This window comes from Ochotona curzoniae, unplaced genomic scaffold (assembly GCF_017591425.1).
Source record: "Ochotona curzoniae isolate NIBS_2020 unplaced genomic scaffold, NIBS_Ocur_1.0 contig_517, whole genome shotgun sequence".
Lineage (NCBI taxonomy): Eukaryota > Metazoa > Chordata > Mammalia > Lagomorpha > Ochotonidae > Ochotona > Ochotona curzoniae.
Window position 1 is genome coordinate 8,399,276 of NW_024466454.1, and position 17,633 is coordinate 8,416,908.

General features: G+C 41.1%; 1 protein-coding gene across 2 annotated transcripts in view; it reads right to left on the minus strand.

Annotated features, from left to right (window-relative positions):
* Positions 1 to 17,633, minus strand: part of LOC121162243 (liprin-beta-2) — a 121,378-nt gene that overhangs the window by 52,293 nt on the left and 51,452 nt on the right. Inside the window, exons 3-4 of one of the 2 annotated variants that reach the window (XM_040989171.1) lie at positions 12,431 to 12,517; positions 8,233 to 8,346 (exon numbers count right to left, since the gene is read on the minus strand). In XM_040989171.1, coding sequence (XP_040845105.1) covers positions 8,233 to 8,346; positions 12,431 to 12,517 — 201 coding nt within the window. Of the gene's footprint in view, positions 1 to 8,232; positions 8,347 to 12,430; positions 12,524 to 17,633 lie in introns of both variants that reach the window. The other variant, XM_040989172.1, reaches the window with a different exon arrangement.

Below are 17,633 nucleotides of genomic sequence, written 5' to 3' on the forward strand. Positions count from 1 at the left end.
TATACCACAAAAGTCTGCACCCAACTCATCCTTCCACCAAGGTCAATGTGTGTTTGTTTACCAGAGTCTAGTCCACCCAAAATCTCATAGTCCTATGTCCATATTTTCATTCCCCATGGCCTGAAAATAGATGGAGAAAGTCAATGAAAGATACCAACTGGCTTCAACACAAATTTATGAGATTTAATTACTTTATTTTTCAGTATTTCCTGGCAAAATTTGTATTTATCTCTGGATGATTCCCTTTGGGGATTATTCAAAATCTTTTCTATTGTCCTTGAGCCCTAAACTCCAGTCTACCATCACCTTCTCCTCAATCTCCTCTATTTAATGGAAAGATAAAAATCATCTTGTCATTCACTGAATTTCAGTTCCATTTCAAAGTTTCACAGAATAATCTCTTATTCATTTTAAATTTCTTGGAGAAAACTAGCAGATAACTCCTTTCTAAGATGGAACTGCCCTAACTGTACATTGACATCTTTGCTGTCATGTTTTTTGACCTTACAGAATTGTTCCCTGGATCAGTAAGCTTTCCAAGTCACACATCAAAAGACATAATGTTTCTAGAAGTTGTTCTTATCTACCATGTGACTGGCCTTCCTGCTTTGGGACATTTTTCAGTCTCCAGGTTCTTCATGTCTCATACAACTTGACAGGCCTTAAAGTTACCCTCCTGTCTAACCTGTAGTCTATGGCTTTGTTTTCTACATTACAGTCATGTTTCCTCTCATAGCTGATAACTTATAATGACTCATCCTCACCTCTAGCTGCCTCTGAGGAAGTTCCCACCAAGTTCTGTGTTAGCATAGGGTGAGTACATGAATCATCCTTTCTGACATCTCTACCATCAGCTTCCATCCTTCAGGCCATAAACATGATTAAATTTCTGACATTCTAAAGAAATGTCCACCTTGACTTTGCCCTCTCCCTAACGCACATGTTAGCTCTTTCTCTTTCTCCCCATCTGTGTAAAAGCCTCTCTCTGCTTTTTATACTCTCCATCTCCTCTTCAAATTAAGCTCTTAAAAAGAATAATCTATCCCTGCTGTCTTATCTTTGCATAACTTCTCAGCAAGACATCTGCCTGCCAGAGACTGGCTTATGCCTTTACCAAGTACAGCAAAGAAATAACATTGGTTGTGGTGACCAACCTCCACTTCATATCGTTTGTTCCAGAATTTCCTTGTCTTCTTGTTTTTCTCCATTTCCATGGCTTGTTGCTTTTAATCTGTCTATCCTTTAAGGAGAACATTTTTTGGGTGCTTTAGACCTTAGCACCAAGACCCATGAGCTTGGGATCCAACCTATAAGCACCCTTGATGGCAAGCTTGCCCCTGCTATAGACAACTTACCCTCCAGGGTTGGATCTTCTGGGATCTCTCATAGTCACACAGCCTGGGAATCAAAAGTGAAGGAGGTAGAGGGCTAAGGGGAAGGGACCAAGGCTTCATACACAACTTTCCGCTTCTGTCTCAAAGTTTCTGGTTTAAAGGGATTTGAAAAGGCTCATGGAAAATGGAATTACAAGGTAAGTTTATTTGGGGGAAATATAAATTTGAAATGCATACACAGATTTTTTAATAATATACATTTTCTGTGGACTTTTTGAAGACTCATCACATAAATGAGAGAACAGAGGAACTAGCAGGCTGATTGGCTTAACTCATTACAAAGGACCATAAAATTGGGTAATAAAGCTTAAGGAAAAAAATCAAGAAAAAATTATCACTCACCCCCCTCAATTCATCACTATCACTAACCACTTCCAGAAGGCCAAGCATCTCTCCTTTCTTAGAGATGAAAGTAAGTTTACATCTCACAAAAACCCATCATTTCCTCCTTCCAAAGCTCAGGTTCTGACCAGAGCTGATAAAAATAATTTGCCTTTTAACTTATCCTCTCCTTAGTGGACCACATGTTGAAGCAATTACCTCCATCTTTGACTGTGGAATATGACCCAGGGAATTACTGACCAATGACAGAGGATTGTAGCCAGACTGGCAATCTGAAACCAGAATAAAAAAACAGGCCATGGAAAGACATAAAAGGAAAAATATGTCCCTTTGCCCTTTGAAGTAAAAGGTCCAGGCCTGGCTGGAAAGCTGTTTTCATGCAAAACACCCTGCAGACAAGAGGGGCTTGTTGTCAACTTAAGTTGGAGTCTAGTCTCAGCCCCACAAATTAAATCATCTCTCTGAACCTCAGCTTTATCTGTAAAAAGGGGTTAACATGTCTGCTCCACACTGTGATCCCTAAATCCAATATCAAATGAGGTAAACTTAGAGAAACTGGTTATTCAGTCTCAGAAGTCTTCCAGAGGGAATTTTAGGAACAACTTGGAAAACTGATGTTTGATTCATTTGCAACTCAGTGCTTTACCTCCTCAAACAGATTTATGCTTCCACAAGGTCATGTCCACAGCTACTTAATACAGAAACACCCTAAAGGTTCTGAGAAATTCATCAGCCAAGTACCAGGCCTGGGCTTAGCCCTTATAACCCCTGCTCTGTGTCTGATTCAGACTGGCTGTTGAGTGATGGTTCATTTCTTAACAAGAAAACAGGCTCACTGGCTTTCCCAGACAACAACATATGGCCAGTTTACAGAAACTCACATCCACTAGTCCCATGCCACTACAAATGTCTCCTTCCATATTCATCTCAAAGGCAATCAAAACAGTGAAGCTGCCTAAACCCTGAAGCTTTAAGTTGGAGGAAAAGCAGAGGTTGGCATCCCAGGAGCAGGCTATGTCCTCATCACTGTGCTCCCCTTTACAATGACTTCCTTCTGAAAATGACATCATTTCTGTTCTTTTTAAAAATTTATTTATTTAAAAGGCAGAGTGACAGAGACAGCCATATGCGTACACATACACATACCTTCTGTTCATTGGTTTACTTCCCAGATGACTGCAACAAAAACTAAAGTCTTGTGCTCCACCTGGATTTCCCATATGCATGGCTTCCACTGCTTTCCTAGACTCATTGCCAGGGAACCAGGTCAGAATGGAGCAGCCAGAGTTTAAACCAGTACCCACATGGAACGCTGGCATTATAGATGGAAGCTTAACCCACTATGCAACAGTGCCAGTCCACTGTGTCTGTTCTTGACACTGATTACATCTGCAAATATCCCATCTCTAACAAACGCTCCAATTTACTACCAGCTGTGTGAAAAACCTTCTATCCAACAAATAGTGTCAGCTTCTTCCCTAAGATCATCGATCTCAGGACCCTAGAGTGTTCAGAGACCACTTTAGAAGACACTACCAGGAACCTCAAATACTCCAATGTGGAGGGCACTCTCTGTAATACTGGTCTGAACCAGTCACAAGAAGACCACAAGTCCATACCTGAACTCCTAAAAGGTAATTCTGGCCCCGGTCTCTCATGGCTTCAGTGTGTCATGATGGGCAATGTCTTGACCTTGCTTAAAGACCAGAGAGGCACCATCCAGTGGTGTGAGCTCCGGAACCCAGCCTCAGACTATCTAGAGAAGTAAAAACTTACTCAGGCTGTGCCTCCTTCAAGATCCACTTTTACATTTCCTGAAGAATGCTTTTACTGGTGAAGTTTTTCTAGGAAAGGCATGCCCAGTGTATCTGAGAGCGCTGCCTTAGGCAGTCCTGCGAGAGGCTTGTAGCTGCCTCTCCTTACTCACATCCTGCAGAGAGCTGCAGACAAGAAGTATGAATTCATTTGCATATGTATTCACAATCTGTGTATTGCTCATGTAGACCTGTGCTAATTCTCCTTGTTCTAGGTTTGCCTATCTAACCTCAAGAAAGGTTTCCACATTCTCTCCTTCTGGAGGCTGGATGAGTTCATATGCAAAAGAAGGTATTTGGGAGTTGGTGCAGCACTGAGCAGGAACTGGGCCTGGTTCAGCCATGCTGAGGAGTGTGAGGTTCATGACTTGGGTGAGGATTAACTTCCTTAGCTTAGGCTGTTGAATAGGAACTGGCATTGGTCAGGGGGACAGCTTGGAGAGGGATAACTTGATGAGCTTCGTAGCGCCTATCCAAGCATAGGGTTTTAGTTTCCTTGGATCCCCCTGGTGCTATTCAGCCACTGTGGGCATGAGGAATCTCTAGAAAATCTAGAGCAAAGGTAACCAATCAGAGATCTATAGGCCAGGTGAAACCTACAGATGTGCATTATGTAATCCACACAATGTTTCTTTTCTTAATTAGTTGCCAATATTTTTAAAATAGAAAAACATGTATATATCTGGAGTGCTAGTTCTTATGAAAAGTAGGAATGTCTAGCATTTGAGTGCTGTCAACTGGAAGGAGAATAACAGCTGCCACCTTTAGAAAGCATGCATTCAGTATGCATGGTTATCGTAAGCAGCCCACTCCAGGAAAGCACAGTGCCTGTGGGCAGAGGGATTGTTTCAGGCTGAGCTCCTTTAAGCAGCAGACTAGGTGTAGCTTGGCAGGAATGGACCTAGGCTGCAGAAGGAGGCGTTTGCCCCCATTCTCTGCCTCTAGGCCATGAGTCATTCCGGATCTTACCATGAGAAGCTAAGAGTTCTGCAGCTGAGGATATCTTAGTCTAAAAGGACAAGACATTCCCTGTCCTCCTTTCAGAGGACCCATATAAACTCCAAGCTGTGCAGAGGTGTAAGAATCACATATTTATACAAACAGTATCAAGCTAATTTCAGAGAAGCAATAGTATCATGTGCAGCTGAATGTTCAACCTGGAATTTAGATCTGGGAACTCAATGATCTCAAGCTCTGGCATCATGAAGTCCAGCAAAAGCATGGGAGAAAACTGAGGCTCAAATGCGTCCTAGAACTTGAACTCAACAATTTATATGTCACATGCTTCTTTTTCTTGGAAATAATGAGAATACAGTGAAAGCGTGGGAGTGGCAAATAACCCAGAAAAGGCAAATAAAAAAGTACCATACTCAAAATAGTCCAGGTCAAGACATCCATCTCTGTGGCACATGGTACTGGCAAACCACAGGCCTGATATGACCTCATTCATGGGACACAAAAAAAGAGGATTTCGGAAAAGTTACTGCATGAGATTTAAGATGTAACTAGGTAGGAGAAAAAAGTTCTGGTGTTTATATGCAGTAAGGTGACAAAGGTAATTTCAAAGAGGTAGAAGAAAGAGTGATATACATTTTCACTATAAATAAATAATAAATGATTGCACAGAGATATGTATGCCCTAATTTGAACATGTACAGTCCATGCACATGGGAAATCATCATTTGGTACTCCATAAACATATACAATTTTACACATAAGTTAAAAATAATAGGGCCCGGCGCGGTGGCGCAGTGGTTAAGGTCCTCGCCTTGCATGCCCGGGATCCCATATGGGCGCCGGTTCTATCCCTTCCAGCTCCCTGCTTGTGGCCCGGGAAAGCAGTTGAGGACAGCCCAAAAAGCTTTGGGACCCTGCACCCGCGTGGGAGACCTGGAAGAGGCTCCTGGCTTCGGATTGGCATAGCATCGGCTGTTGCTCTCACTTGGGGAGTGAATCATCAGATGGAAGATCTTCCTCTCTGTCTCTCCTCTCTGTATATCCGCCTTTCCAATAAAAAAAATAATAATAAAAATAAATCTTAAAAAAAATAATAGAAAAAAATTCGAGGAAAAAAAGGAAAGAGAGCTTAGAATAAACAGGATATTGAAAGTGATTGGGCTTTAAACTTTCACAAAGTTTAAAATGCAATTGCTTAGATGGATAATACTCAGAGGGACAAGACAGCCTGTTCCTAGGTGGAGCTGGACACCAACATCAGATTTCTTGTAACAGACACTCGACAATGGAGTAGAAATGCTGTCAGGGAGAGACTGCACAGCGTTCCGGAAGAGAAGCCAGGGCAGGCAGGCAGATAATTCACAACAGTACAATGCAGCTATTCTCTGATCTCCTTCCATTATGTGGCTACCTTCCAGGTCTTACCTGAAGGATAAACACCAGCTCCCTGACATTTTTAGCCCCTGAAACATCAGCACCCTGACATTTTCATATCTTTCAGGCTCCATTCAATTTTTCTTGGTCTCTTTCTAGACTGTTTACAACTCTCCATAACCTTCTCCCCTTATCCTTCCTATTGCGAAACCAACCCTTATACAGACCAGGAGACATAAAGTAGCACATTATTTTATGTGCTTTCTGTTCAAGTTATTTGAAATTGTATCAATTTTCTTTCTTGGGCATTCAAAATATCCTATTTTGAAAAAAAGAAAATTCAATTCTTTTGGCTACTCAAACTTCTAGGATAATTATCAACAAGAAAAATGCATATAAGCTAAATAGAAAAAAACCAAATGCAACCAAACATTTGATAACTTTTTAATCAACAATGAAGACAACAAACAGCTTCTTAGCTATTAGAATTAGTTTTTTATGAAGACAGATTCATAACAAGACTGACTTGTCTATTTTTTTAAAGTTGTTCATGCCATGAAGACTAGCACACACCAGAAGCAAGATACTTATCTCCAGACCAAACGCAGAATGTAAAGCCTGTGTTCATCATTTTGCTGTTGAGGAAGATTTTATTTTTATGCTGATCACAGCAATAAAAAAAATCAGTGTTTTGGGGAGAAAGACTATAAGCAATGCTTTAACTGCATCTATTCATTTTAAGAGACTGACTTTTGTTCTTTAAATCACTAATGAGCATCTTCTGTGCCAGGTATTATTATATCAGGAGCTACAAAGCATACGCTTCAATCACAGTCTGACTTTCAAAAAAAGAGCAAATACAAGAATGATTTAAGTTAAGAAAATCTATTAGTTATATGTTACAGTAATTTATTTCATTTAAATTTTCAACAGATTTTGAAAAGGCTTTTGACAAAAATTCAACATTCCCAAAAAGTACAGCTCATTATCTATGAGAATAAAACTATTTGTACAAGAACGGTTACCTCAATTATGACATTTTTACTAAAAAATAAACAAAAACCCATTATAAATTATAGTAAAGATGACTATACAAGGATAACTACTTAGCCTCCAATTAGGACACCTATGTCTCACATGAAGTATCTAGGTTCAATACTTTGCTCTGGCTTCTGACCCAGCTTTCTGTAAGGCAGTATGAGTGATGGCTCAAGTAGCTAGATTCCTGCCACCTAGGAGAGACCTGAAATAAGCTAGTTCCAGGTTTCTAGTTCTGGCCCAGCCTGCAGGATTTTCGGGGAACAAATAGATGGAGAGGAGCCTTCTTTCAATACATAAATAAAAAGAAAAGAGAGAATTTAAACAAAAGACAACTAAATGGAGCCAGCACTGTGGTGTAGTTTGCTAATCCTTAGCCTGGGGAGCTTGCAGTCTGGACAGCTGTTCTGGTCTTGGCTGCTACAACTCTGCTAAGCTAATGGCCTGGGGAAGCAGTGGAGGATGGTCCTAGGCTTTGGGCCCCTGCACCTATATGGGAGACCTGGAAGAAGCGGTTGGCTCTTGGCTTTGGACTGACCCAGGTCCAGCCATTGCAGTCACTTGGAGAGTAAACAAGCAGACAGAAGATCTTTCTGTCTCTCCCTGTCTCTGAAATTCTTCCATGATTAAAAAAAAAAAACAATTAGTAAAAGGAACTATACAGTAAACTTTAAATCTGGAAAAAAGTAATTATGATTTCAAAGATACAGACATGAGAACTAAATTGCACCTTTGCTTTGACTGCAACTTCATGAATTCTGCATGCACGTAACAACTAACAAAACAAGAATACAGTATTTGAATGTTACAGAAGCAGCTATTTTTGCATATTTATCTCCATTAAATTATATCAAAACATCATTTATATAAAAAATTTATCAAAGAAAATTACAGAATAGGAGGAGGTAGAACGAGACTGGTAATGTGAGCACCAAATAAACAGAGGAATTGACTGTGAACTCCACATGCCACCAGCTGTCAAATCATAGTTCCTGTGATAAGACAAGGGTGCTGCTGGTCCATCCTGAGCCTCTCACTATACCAGGCCAGGAGAAAGTGCCACCTGGGAACCGTCAAACCAGCTCAACAAGTTTTTTCTCTCAGGCCAGCCCCTCCCTGCCCTACCCCCTTCAGCACTCAACATTCAGACCTGGTTGCACCTGCTGTATAAACACTGCACACTGAGCCACCATTCCCATGTTTAAACAGGCTGAGAAAGCAAGCAAGTGAGAGCTGTTGCATGGGTACAGAAATAGATTTTAACACATTAAGCTGCTTTAAACCCGACAGCCTTCAGCCCCACCTGCTCTTACCTGTTGAAGCATTTCTTCAGCAGCATTGAGTTTCACCTGATGTCCTTCCAGACACACTTCCAGGTCCCGAATCTTCTCTCCTTGGGCTTCCACTTGGTCTGTGAGGACGCTCACCTGTTCCAGGAAACAGAGCAATGGTGGAGGAGCAGGGACTCTGAATGGGGCAGGACAGGTGAGCTGTGAAACCACACCAGTGACTTGCATGCCAGGAATAGCTGTGCTTTTTGGTGACCAGCAGGTAGGGGCAGGGTCCTGGAAGAAGACAACTCCAGATGGAGTCTTACCTTACCAAGCAGTCTCAGGTGCTGCCTGAATGACGGTCACATTTCCTGTTCCCGACAGACTCAGGAGTAAAACAGCCAACAGCACAAGAGCTGCCTCTGGGCTGGACTCCTGCTTCTTATTCCTCTTATAGGGCAGCCCGACCTCAAGGCATACCTCAGCTAGTTTGCCAGGGCTTCTGCCACCTCACGTGGAAGTGCAATCCAATGATCTTACCTCTTTCATAAGGGTACAAAGACTGCTCACCTATCAGGTAAGTGTTTTGAAGCAATTAAGGAATGTGGGATGTAAAGGGCATGTATTAGCGTTGTCAAAACTTGGCTCCAGAAAAGCTTTTGTGCTTCACAGGCCAAAACATGACTCTAAATCATAAATACACAGAAGCCACATTGCACATATGGTGGCAGAAAAAAATTATCTTGTAAAGAATCCTGACAAGTTCTACTGAAATATAAATAAAACACACTTAAAAAGTTATTTCAATTACATCCTGAGCAGACACCAAGAGAGTTTTTAGGTCCTTCCCCATTAACAAACTTCCTCTGAGGTTCTTTTTATTTTTTAAGAGATAATGTAGAAGTGGGCATTGTGACAAAGTGGGTTAAGCCACTGCTTGGGATGCCTATCATCCCATATTGGAGCATCACTTCATGTCCTAGCACCTTCACTTCCAATCTAATTTCCTGCTAATTAATGTGCCTGGTAAGTCAAACTGTAAAGTTCCTGTTAAAAAAAGAGACTAAATTCACATTGGAAATTAAGTTTTTCGTTCTCCTGTTCCCAAGTCACAAATGAACTATTGAAGAATATTCCTAGAGTTGATGTAGTATGTGTTAACTTTTTAATTGTAATCCAAAAACGGGCTCCTTCTAGGCCCTGATCCAAAGGATCCAGTTTCTGTCTGTGAGGAAAACACTTTAGTGGTCTGCACCATACTTTGAGGCTATAGGCTGGTGTGAGCCAGGGAGTAGGATGTGGCCTCCAGCTTTCTATAGAGTCCAGTTCAGCTATGCATATCCACAGCACTGTAGAGACCTCAACAACTTCAACACTGACCTCCATGGCTGGGAATGGCGGGGGTAGAAAATTGAGACAAAACATACACAGATGCTAGAAGGTGACCTTCAGTCAACATTTTTTGAGGTCTTATTGCTAAGCATATTCTTAGGTACTGGATAAAACAGACGCTTAAAAAAATAAATAAAAAGCATGAGATTTCTTGCCTTAAGGAGCCATAATCAAAAACTTTGATTTCAAACAAAGTATTTTATTATGGGTGATGTGCTTTGTGCTTTCCCACATAGACCCAGGGAAACATTCCAGACCAAGAGCTCCTAATAATTCAGTTTGGTAGAGCTGCTATGAGAGATAAGCAAGACTCAGCCAATCCTGCTGAGGGTTTGTCTAACCACCTCCTGGGGGCCACTCTGGGATGGGCATGATCACAGAACAACCTTGAGTCTTCCCATGGAGGAACATAAACCACAAGGGGCCACCTCTGACTTCTTTATTGGTAGGATTATGTTGGGATTATTTAAATAGGGATCATTCAAGACTTCAAAATTTTACAAAACCATGCAAAATGAAAGAGTTCTACGACATGGGACTTTTTTATTACATTATAATCCTCCCTCTATAGGATCCTGCTTCAAAAGCTGGTCATTTCATACTATTTGCTGCAAAATTCTTAACTTGGAGTCTCTTTCATTAACATGTCACCAGACTCAGGCTTCAATTAATACACCCTTCAAAACATCTGGGATAAATGTACCCTGCCTCTTGTCTGCAGGCAGTTCCGGCACCATTTCTTCTCAAGTTCCCTGTCACAACAGACCCCAGCTGTTCTCCCCACACATCAACCACACTCTTCCTCAGTGTGTGGGCAGAACTGATCACCTCCCCAGCCTGGAATGCACTTTTGGGTGGCTTCTGCCCTAGTTTCCTCTTCCTGGCAGGGAGTTCTCCCCTGATTACACAATTTTTATTCTGCTTTTTCTCCATCATACTTATCACTGTCTGAAATATATATATGCGTTTGTTGACTATTCACTCACATACACACATGAATGGAAGTTCAACAAGAACAAGAACTATTGTGTTAATTGCTGCAATCACTAGAATCTAAAACCAGAACCTGACAAGTCATGGACACTCATTACTTTATAATTCATAAACCAATAAAGGTGATGGAGGAGAAGGATGTAAAACTGTGTATTTGCTATGAATGCAATTGTTTAATAACAAAAGCAGTGTAGAAAAATGTTGAGAAAATGGCCACCATGCTAACTTGCTTCTTTAAATTCTCTTAGTATTTCCAAAGTTTATAAAATAATTATTATGTTCATGAAATAGAATTTAAAAAAAAAAAGAAGAAAAGAAAAAAACCACCAACAACATAATGAAACACATTCACTGCTGTTTCACAATCCTAACGTCCCAAGCCCACAGCTTGGGAAGGGTGCAGCCCCACCTCCATTCCACTCTCTTTAAGCTGTTAAAAAGCTGAATTTTGGATATTAATATTTATGCTATCCAAATAGTTAATTAACATCTGCTGTGCACCAGACCTGAGTAAATGCTTGCTCAATCAATTTACATATTTGAGAGCTAACACATCAAAGAACTGCTACTTCAGTAACAGGCTTCCTGTAAGAATGTCCAACTTTATATTCTACCAAGGAACAAGAGATTTCAGAAGTAGTGATTGGTTCCCTTACCTTTCTCCACAGAAGTTGTGGAGCTTCTCTCTTCAAGAGAGCCAAAGCAACTTGGTTAGCACAGCTCACCAGCTCCAGGTGGTCTGCCATTCAAGTGATCAGTATAGATCGGCTTCTTTTGATTAGACCTAATTTTTTTAGCAAACCCCCACCCCACCCCACTCCACCCCATAGGAATATATCATACTCTAACCCTTTTTATTAGCGATGTGAGGATGCATTTTATTTCCCTCCTAAGCTCCCAGGAGATGCTGTTCATTCTTAGCAGGTGGCAAACAGCCTGCTCACAGGTCTTCTAATGAGGAGAGGCAGGTGCCTGTTAGTGGATGGTAGATAAACGAATGAATTCACAGTTCCCAAAGTCAATCCAGAGCTAAATAGTGCCTCCACTCACCTGCTTCTTCTTTTTATGTAAAGTCTATCTTGAAAACATATACTTTGGGGCGCTGATGTGAAGGCTCAATGGCTAAATTCTCACCTTGCAATCCATATGGGAATCAGTTCATGTCCCACCTGCTCTACTTCCCATTCAGCTCCTTGCTTGTGGCCTGGGAAAGCAGTGCAGGATGGCCCAAAGCCTTGGAATCCTGCACCCACATGGGAGACCTGGAAGAAACTCGCTCCTGGCTCCTGGCTTCAGAATGCTTCAGCTCTGACCATTGTGGCCTTTTGGGGAATGAACCACAGGTTGGAAGATCATTTGCATTCTCTGTACATCTGATGTTTCAATAATAAATAAATAAATATAATTTTAAAATAAAGAAATAAAACATATACTTTGGGAACAGGGCTACTGAGATAATCCCTTGTTTTTCTCTTCCACTTATGGGAAATAACAGAGCTGGAAATAAAAAAATAAGATGGGTCTGGGGTTGTGGCACAGTGGGTAAAGGTGTCACCTGTGATGTTGATTTCCCATATATGTGCCGATTCAAGTCCCAACTGCCCCACTTCCAATCTAGTTCCCTGATAATGACTTAGAAAAAGCAGAAGATGGTGCAGCCACATGGGAGACCTGGAAGAAGCTCCTGGCTTTAGCTTAGACCAGTCCTGGCCATTGTGACCAACTGGGGAGTGAATCAGCAAATGGAAGATCTCTGCCTTTCCTTCCATCTCCTTCTCTATAACTGATTTTCAAATAAATAAATCTAAATTTCAAAAAGGAGAGAATAAAGTTATTCTCACCAAGAATGACTTACCTGTAATATGAGGGACTCCTTATCTCCCTCTAGACGTGCCAAGCGCTCCTGGTAAGTTTCATTACTAGCAGCACTGTGATGATTCACCTGGGAATAAAGGCAAGGAGAAAAGAACACACTTAAGTTGAAAAAACATCTTACCAACTTCCAAATGGACTCTGCAATGTATGCAATTTGTGAGGACAGTTTCACTGATTATATGTATAAAACCATCCACCATAACAGGAAACCACAAGATTTCAAAATCACCACAAGGAAGACCAGACCTGCATGCCACTGAAAGGTGTGTCTTGGAAATTGGCATAGCCACCTCTCACATGATCTCACCCTTGGCTAGAAGGGTCTTGATGGAGCTTCAGATCCAGCAATGTTTGTCCTGACTGGACATGCCAGGTCTGGTTTAGCTGGAGGCACAGGAAAACAACAATAAGGGTCTCCTTTTAGAGGTGACTAATGAGTTGGTACCATTCTCCGAGAAACCTTGTGTGAACAACTCCTACAGAGGCACTATATCCAAACTCTCACACCAGGATTCTCCATTCTCCACAGCCAAGGCACATTTTACAGCACAAAAACACATGAACATGGAGAATACAAAACACTAAGTACAAGGTTCTTCATCTGATCACACACTTCTTCCTATCCCTTTCCTATCTCTGACAAGGGCTGGGCAGCCAGCCTGACAGGTCATGTTTCAATGGCATGAGAGCTGAAAGATGCAAACTAAGATTAAACATCTTGAGAAGAATCTAAATCTCAAAGGATAAGCAGATGGCAAACACAGGAAACGCAAAGAAGCCAGAAACTAGAGAAAACAGGAAAGTTGGAGGATGTGAAATGATATGGGAGAGAATGCCCTGAGCTAGAGAAGCAAGCTATCGCTTTCTAGCTATGTCTGACCTGGCTGTAGATAGTGATGTACAAGACAGGAAGTCAGAGAAGCCTAGAGATGACCCACCTTTATCTTGAGCCCATTTCTTTTCATTACAGCTTTTATCATGGGTGTTCCAACCTCCCACCATGACAAACGGCAATTCCTTTCTTTAGCTAACCCCCTTTCCAATACAACACCCTAGGTAAGAGCAGGTGACAAAGCCAGGCCCAGTTCTAGAGCAGAAATTGGAACTAAACACCCTGCTTTCGAGCCTTGGAGTTTCACTGGTGACAGAAATGTTGGCTGTTTGTTGAAGACACAGTGGGAGGACACATCCAGGGTCCAAGTTCTGTGGCAGTGTGGCAGGTAGTTTGGATGGCACCAGGTACCACTGCTACACCATGGTATGTTAATCCAGCCTCTCTCAAGGCTATGTACTGGTTATCATTATAGAAGCTCTTTCTTGTCACAAAGGGTCTATGTAAACATCACAAAAAATTTCTTTGCTGACAGTACTTTATTGTTATTACAGCAATTTGTATTCTAGTTCTCACTGGGTCAAACACTATGACCAGCAGAATACATTACAATGTACATTTTCCTAAAATCTGATTTAAAAAATAAAATAAGAAGGACCCTGTGCCATGGCCTAGCAGCTAAAAGTCCTCACCTTGAATGCCCCGGGATGCCATATGGGTGCCAGTTCGTATCCCAGCAGCTCCACTTCCCATCCAGCTCCCTGCTTGTGGCCTGGGATAGCAGTTAAGGATGGCCCTGCACCCACATGGGAGACCCAAATGAGCTCCTGGCTCCTGGCTTCTGGCTTCGGATCAGTACAGCACCAGCCATTGTGACCATTTGGGGAGTGAATCATTGGATGGAAGATCTTTCTCTCTGTCTCTCCTCCTCTCTGTATATCTGACTTTGCAATAAAAATAAATCTTTTTTTAAAAAAAGGTAAGAAAATAAGTCTTAATACTAGGTCAGGTTTTTCTCTGTTAAAGATGGTGATTTTTCAGCTGTCAGAGAGAATAGAAAAAGTAATAATTCTTTGCATGTCGGAACCCAGCACCTGAGTCAATGTGTACATGAGACTGGCCACCACTGGAAGTGCTGTTCCAGTAGGGAGTGAAGTAGCCAACAGCAAAGGCTCGATCTTTCCACAAGCTTCCAGCAAACCACTCCCATCAACTGTACTTTATTCGTGGTGTACAGTAAGTCTCTCACTTTAATATAAAGTCTACCCACACAATCATCCAGAAGGGCAAATATTTTTACTAGTTGGCAAAACACAGAAAGTGAGTAGGAATTATAAGTTAAATTAGAACACAAGGTGTATGCTACAGAGCCCATAACAAATCTGAATCTATTCTTGTGGCCGATGGAAAAAGCATGATAAGTTAAAAGACTCAAAGCTCAACATGAAACATTGCACTGCCTGCTTAGAAGAAGCATAACTCTTCACAAGCAAGGAAGGCCAGAGAATGTAAAGAAGAATTTGACCCTGTTAAGGATGCTTGTCCCACAGATGAAGATGAATGAGTATTTTTTTTCTAAGTCATTCAGGATGTTAATCCTCAGGTAGACCTCTAGTATAATAAACAACTGATTTTGGAAGCTTTCTACGGATCTGATCAATTATTTTCCTCTTCAACTTGACAATTATTTCTACAAAAGTGACAGAGGGAAAACCAATTTTCTCTCTTAAACTCAATTCCATGGAAAGAACTCTTCCTGATACCATATGTCAATCTAGTTACCTAAAAATATTATGGAAGTAATGTGATCTGTGTATCTATGAAGATAAAACACTGATTACAAACTGCTATTTCCATATCCTCTGGCACTTTAGTTGAAGAATATCATTGTAAAAAACCTACCTCTCTTGTATTGCAGAGCTGAATGAGGACAAGGAGTTCTCCTTGTACGTATATGACCAAGAACTTAGATAAACTAGCCATGATTATTGAAGCTATACCACTTCTTCTTCTTTTTTTTTTTTTCACTTCTGTTTCTATCAAATTTGGCTTTCAAAGGCCAGGAAACATCCAAGATACCAGGAATCCATGCACAAAAACCAAGAGTCTTAGAGGCAAATATAAAATAGAACCAGAATTATCCCATCAAGGTCATTCTTGGGCCTTGAGAATGATGTTCCAGATTGCCCTCAGGAACAGTGACAACACTGAGTCATTTCTGGATTATATGTATATACATACATATATATTCCTGAAATTTTTATATATAAATATTAAAATTAAAATAATATAAACATCAAATTTAATACATATATAAATATTAAAATTGCTAGCACTACCACGACCGGTCAATCCTACTGCACAACTTGGACAACCAATAGCCTAAGGTGGGGCTATTTTCTAAGCTACCCCTAACTAAGAGAGGCTTTAAGAAAATGAAGCAACTGTACAGGAGTTGTATTCCCAAGGTGGCGATCTTTTAGTTGATCATACCAGTTAATCATCTTCAGCAATTAGGAAAGCAAAGGGTAGAGAAAATGCCTTGTGTGGCCTGGAGGAATAGGACTGACTGGCAACATTTCAGCTAGTCTCTACATAAACACCAGTTTGGGCTTTACACCAACAGGAACCTAATTTAAACAGAATCCTATCCCACTTCTCCCCTGGGTCAGTGAGTTTACTCTTTATAAATTCCATAGGCACAGACAGCTGAATACTGCACTCAAGAAATAAAGTGGATTTCTGAATACGGGGGAACACTGTATTTTAGTGAGGGATGACAATGTCAGGGATATATAAGCCCCAAAGAAGAAACTTAATGAATTGTGGAGAACTCCAGACTAGCTGATTTACCTTATTCTCTTGCTAAGGGAAAGGAATGGAGAAGATTCGTATTAATCTTGGCAGAGCACCGTCCTGGCCAGTACTTTAATGAAATCCATTGTTCGTACAGAGTAGGTTGGATCATCCCCTTAACTGTATGTAACATTATTACATAAATGAGGAATGCCACCTTCTTATAGAAGCCTCATCTCCCATCTGGTCCAAGCTCACCTGGCTGGAATCTTTCTTCTGAATTATCAAAGTTAAGAACATAACAAGATAACTGCAGTACTAGAAGACTCTGTGGTTGTCAGTGGCCAAGTACTCTTTCCCATGAGCGAAGCTGGTTTGCAGCAAGTGTCAGGTATGAAGACAGCACATATTGAAAAGCAAACAAAACCAAGGAATTCAAAGACTGATGGCATTTTTCAAATCTGGTCCACACTGTCTAAAGGCTGAGTTATATCCTGGTCCTTTCTGTTGGTCACCTACAACCCTGTTTCTTTTATTTGAAACCAAAAGTCCTGGCTCCTTCACTTGTTTCAAAATGTGATCAGTTGTCTAAAACGTTTTTTCTTTGGAAACAAATATAAGCAAAAATTACTATTTGGAAATAGAATCAAATTATAAATAAATTCTACATACCATTGTTTGATTGCTTGGACTAGCAATTCTAAGGCAACTAAAGCTAAAACCAGAATTATTTTCAAGGGTTATTTTGTGGTGCAGGGTGTGTCTGTGGGATGCACTGGGACAAAAAGGACACCCAGGCTCCTCTCTGTGTGGAATGCATGGCTTTCTGTTCACCAGCTGTTTATGTCTATTCTTATTTCTAACAGAGAGCAAAAACTCTAAGACAGAAAATGAATACAAGATGTGACAGACCCATGGTGCCACCTAGGTGGTAGTAGTGGTGGTGAAGAGATGTGGGATAAGGAAAATTAAGTTTCAACAAGAAATACATATAGGATCTAAACTCTAAAAGACATAAGGCAGAAAAGGAAAAAAATAAATGAGGGGTAAATTAGAGCACAGACACAGTCTAACAGCTGTTTTATGAATTATGTGTCACACACAGTGGATTAAATGGCATGTCTGGGTGCTGGAAGGCTGAGAGTGCCATGTTTTCTGTTCCCTACTCAATGTCTAGCTGGGCTTCAAGACAGAGGATTCACGGAGATTTTGCTGGGGAGCTTCCATTACCATTTACAGAATTTCCACAGCATCTCCTCCCCAGAGCAAGGCCTTCTCTGCAGCAAGAGAATGAGTAGAAGCCTGGGGCTGAGGCTACTCCGTGGGATCTCTGGTAGGTTCCCTGTCTTCAAGCTTCCCATCCTTCTGGCTGAGCAAAGCTATGCCTCACAGAGCAAAAAAGTCAACACGTCAGTCAGGTCAACATACGCGGTAAGTACAGAATGCTCCTTGCAGCAGGATGCTGTAATGATCCCTCTTTATAATCTAAACAGTCTTGGAAGGATCAACGGAACGTGGGGATCACTGAAATGGCTTTGTTTAATCTAAAAGACCG